The following is a 4533-nucleotide window of genomic DNA, read 5'->3' on the forward strand; positions in this document are numbered from 1 at the left end:
AAAGTGCAAGTGTAATTTATTTATATGACTAAAGTATTTACAAAGATATGGATGGTCTTAATTGGACTTTACTCTGTGTGATTGCTTTGATAGCACTTGACTTTGAGACTAAATTATTCCTGCATGTAGTGGATGTGTAGGTGGTACAGGAAATGTACTGCTGAAGCAAAGGTGTGTCATGCAAACTGGGGCAAAACAGCTGCTGTTGAGTAACTTCAAGGTGTGGTTGCAAAGCAGTGTGTTGCTGTCCAAAGCCACATTACTAATTGAAAGTAGTTTTGTAGCAACAGCAGACCAGCTTGCTGATGGCTTTATCCAGGCTGACTTCCTAGCTGGCTTTTAATCTGAGCGAGACTGTCAAGCTAAAGACACCTGAATTCCCTTCCAACTCCAAATTTTTCTGAGCAGAGTTAAGCAGTTTGTGAGTGGATAATCTTAAAATATTGTTAAATGCCTTTTATCACCTGTAAGCTGTAATTTCTGAAACAGCATCTTGAACTAATTAAAACATACCAGCTACCAGTCAACAAAACTACTAGTAAATGTTCATGTCAGCTGTGGGAGGCAGGCCAGATAAAGGGATGCTGAACACCTGTGTGCTGCCATACAGTGTATTCATGCTATCTCTAAAAACATTTCCCTTGCAGTGATGCTATCCGGGAGAAGATGAAGAAAAATTACCTGTCAAATCCAAGTTACAACTATGAAATTGTAAACAGAGCATCACTGGCCTGTGGACCTATGGTGAAATGGGCAATTGCACAGGTAAAGTCAGTAGTGCAGGGAAGCAAATGCAAGGTGGAAAGACTGATCCTGAAGGCGTATACAGTGTCTAAAGGCTCTGAATTTGCCTCTATACAACTAAATATTGGAAGATATTTTGCTTCAAAGAAATGGGTAGATGTTTCAGATGAATGCTTCTGGGCTCTGTAGTACTGTGCTAGAAAACTAATGGCCAGTTGTGCTGAGAAACTTCAGGTTTACAGTAAACAACAGCAGATCCTTTCTGTATGTAGCGTCATTCTGCAGGACAATACAGTTCTCAAGTGGAAAATGCCATCCTCTTAATAGAGGTTGCCTAAGTTTTGTCTTGCCTTAGTGGAGTATGCTCACAGGCAGCTCTGTCAGAGTCTTCTAGCTGGACTTCTAAATACTTGACTAGTTTCCTAAAGGAATGCTTGGCTTGTTAAAAGTGTGCCTGCTATGAATGGCCCGATGGGGAGAGACTGTTTAGCTTCGGTCTTGCCAGGCCCCATCCTAATTGTTGTGTTGCTTAGCTATAATCAGTTCTTTACTAATAAAGGTAGATTAGCACGATACTGACATGGACACCCCCAGTCAAGTATTTATGCAGAACAGTGCTGTACACTACTTAATGTGGTCTCAACCTTTCAGGTGACTGCCTGTAAATCTACAGAGCAGTAAAAGGTTCTTGCAAAAAGCAATTACTTATGTGTCTGTGCTTGGTTTAAACTAGAGTCTTAAGGCTTGATAAACAATCCTAAGCTTTTGTTAAGTAGCTATTAATTCTTACACAGGTTACAAGTACCTAAGTTTGATAAGCTGCAGTTGGTAGTATACAACTGAATGCTGTGGTTCTTGTTAATACATGTCACTTCAGAAAGTATAAAGGGCCTATTTGCTGTTTACAGCTGAACTATGCTGATATGTTGAAAAGAGTGGAACCTCTACGCAATGAACTGCAGAAGCTGGAGGATGATGCCAAAGACAACCAACAGAAAGCCAATGAAGTGGAGCAGATGATTCGTGATCTTGAAGCCAGTATTGCCCGTTACAAAGAAGAATATGCGGTACTGATTTCGGAGGCTCAAGCTATTAAGGCAGACTTGGCTGCTGTAGAAGCAAAAGTAAGACTTCTATATATCAATAATTCTCCGTTCTTTAAAGTTTGGCAGTCAGAAATTGAACCATTCCTCAAACTTGTGAGTGTGGACTTGGTTGCTTCCCTGTGGTGCATTTGAGCTGTTTTGTCTCTGGATGTCACAAAGCTTGTTAAGCTAATGAAACCTGACTGGAGTTAGAAATACCAACTCATGTTGCTAGTTGATTAACAAGACGGTTAACATAAGGCTTAAAATAAGTAGAAAACCTTTGGAAACAGATACGGATGTGGTGTAACTGTAGTGTCTTAACTGGACTTCTTTTGGAAGGTGGGAGGGCAGTGGGGGAAGAATTTCCCTATATACTTGATCTAATCATTAGCATGTCGCTATGATGCTAGTACTTGGCACTTCTGAGTTCATCAAGATAAAGTTAAAAACAGCATAATAAACTAACACTGAAGTGGAGAAACACAAAATTAGTTTTTAAATTTAACTTGGGCCTTGAGTCAATATTTAAGTGTCCTGAGAGACTTGTAATACTACAACAATTCATCTAAAGAGTCTACACCACTTATTTCTAGGTAAACCGTAGCACAGCTCTTCTAAAGAGCCTGTCTGCTGAACGGGAAAGGTGGGAGAAGACAAGTGAAACTTTCAAGAACCAGATGTCCACTATTGCAGGAGATTGCTTACTTTCAGGAGCTTTTATTGCCTATGCTGGCTACTTTGATCAGCAGATGCGTCAGAATCTGTTCACTACGTGGTCTCACCATTTGCAGCAAGCAAATATCCAGGTAAAGATACAGTTGTGCTAAGTTAACTGTAAAACAGTTTACTGCAACAGTTAAAAAAGCGGTAAGATTGTCAAGTAAAGAATGGAGCTATTGGAAAAGAATACCTTGTAGAGCTGCATTTACACTAAATGTCTTCCGGTCAAATACTAACCATGTGTGTACTTCTTGCAGTTCCGTACAGATATTGCAAGGACAGAGTACCTTTCCAATGCAGATGAGCGGCTTCGTTGGCAAGCAAGTTCTCTACCGGCAGACGACCTGTGCACTGAGAACGCCATCATGCTCAAGCGGTTTAATAGGTAATTCATTCTAAGGTGTAGAATTCTAAAGCAGCATTCTCACAGCAGGCAGGATTTTGCACCTGTCAAAGAATCGCAGTAACTCTTTCAAAGCACTGTTTTGCTGTTGTGAGAACTTCTGATGTTTGTAAAAGCTTCTCAACCATGTGTAAACGTAAAGGCTCACTCATCTTTGCTTGTCATTTTTGTCACGCCTAGCTGTTAAGATAAATTGGCTTAAACTGAAGCTATTTTGTTGCCCAAACACAGACTTACCTTTCAAAACCCTGAACCGAAATAAGTCTTTGAACCTGGCCGACTTATTCCTTCAGTGTGTAAGCTTTATAGTTGTGACTAACAGTGCAACCTAAGTTCATAAAACTGCTTAGAGGCTGTCTGCAGTCAAAAGCCAAGTAATGAAAGAGTTTTATTACTGACTTAGGTATCCATTGATCATCGATCCCTCTGGGCAAGCTACAGAGTTTATCATGAATGAATATAAAGACCGTAAGATAACTCGTACTAGTTTCTTGGATGACGCTTTCAGAAAGAACTTGGAAAGTGCCTTGAGATTTGGTAACCCACTTCTCGTCCAGGTCAGTTGCATGATCAAGTAGGAACTTCACAATTCTTGAATTCTGCCCTGTGTACTAGAAAAGTTTGCAGTTGTTCTGTTAGTAAGATGCAAACAACTTTATTTTTGAACCACAACTTAACAAGTAAACTAATACAGAGTGAGGTCTTAGTCCTGAGAAGAATATGATTAGTGAGATACACAATCAAAAGAAGGTATTTCCTTTGTCCACCATTTCAAGATCAAATGCTTTTATCTTGAAATGGTCTTTCTTTACTTCTACTCTACAAAACAACTTGCAACTTGTCTGTTTCTTTATTTCCATAAGCTATTTCTAGTTATAGGTAATAGCACCTAATATGGCTAGTTATCTAGAATTAAATCTACTCTGAGTAGCAGTAGGAAGTGTCAGTAATGCAGAGAAACAGGCAACTGTAGCAATAGTTGACTTTCACTTGAGATGGATATATCTTTTTGTTTCTTAGTATAGAAATGGCAAAACTGAAGGATTAGCTCACAGATGAGAACAGTAACTGCTAGTGCTGCTTAGAATAGGGTTAATTATGCACTAGAACTAACACAATTATGACCATTAGTAATACTCCCCTTCTCAGATTTTGTACAGTAATAGCCTGAACTCTGTGTTTGTGTAGCTCAACTACAAATGTAAAGTGGAAATACCTTCTGAGTGTGATCCGTATTCTAAACCAACTGCAAATTGATTTCTTACCAGAGCTTTAAGCCCCAGCTAGATCAGGTTTTTAGCTTGAGACACTTGAAAGCAACAGAATCTCCTAACACCTCTCTGCTTCTAGGATGTGGAGAGCTATGACCCAGTTCTGAATCCTGTTCTGAATCGTGAAGTCCGGAGGACTGGAGGCAGAGTTCTCATTACTCTGGGAGACCAAGATATTGATTTGTCACCATCCTTCGTTATCTTCCTCTCCACCAGAGATCCAACAGTAAGTAAAACAAAAGGCTGTCTTGTTTGTAGAAGTGGTATGTCAGAGAGCTGATAGAGTTTTTCACGTTTCCTGTGGTAG

At 39.7% G+C, this 4533-nt stretch overlaps 1 protein-coding gene across 1 annotated transcript in view; it reads left to right on the forward strand.

Annotated features, from left to right (window-relative positions):
- Positions 1 to 4533, forward strand: part of DYNC1H1 (dynein cytoplasmic 1 heavy chain 1) — a 45978-nt gene that overhangs the window by 29920 nt on the left and 11525 nt on the right. Inside the window, exons 53-58 of the mRNA XM_080394540.1 lie at positions 648 to 765; positions 1653 to 1868; positions 2426 to 2638; positions 2810 to 2937; positions 3359 to 3512; positions 4306 to 4452. Coding sequence (XP_080250666.1) covers positions 648 to 765; positions 1653 to 1868; positions 2426 to 2638; positions 2810 to 2937; positions 3359 to 3512; positions 4306 to 4452 — 976 coding nt within the window. The remainder of the gene's footprint in view (positions 1 to 647; positions 766 to 1652; positions 1869 to 2425; positions 2639 to 2809; positions 2938 to 3358; positions 3513 to 4305; positions 4453 to 4533) is intronic.

The sequence above is a fragment of the Falco punctatus genome, assembly GCF_963210335.1.
Source record: "Falco punctatus genome assembly, chromosome: 7".
Classification (NCBI taxonomy): domain Eukaryota; kingdom Metazoa; phylum Chordata; class Aves; order Falconiformes; family Falconidae; genus Falco; species Falco punctatus.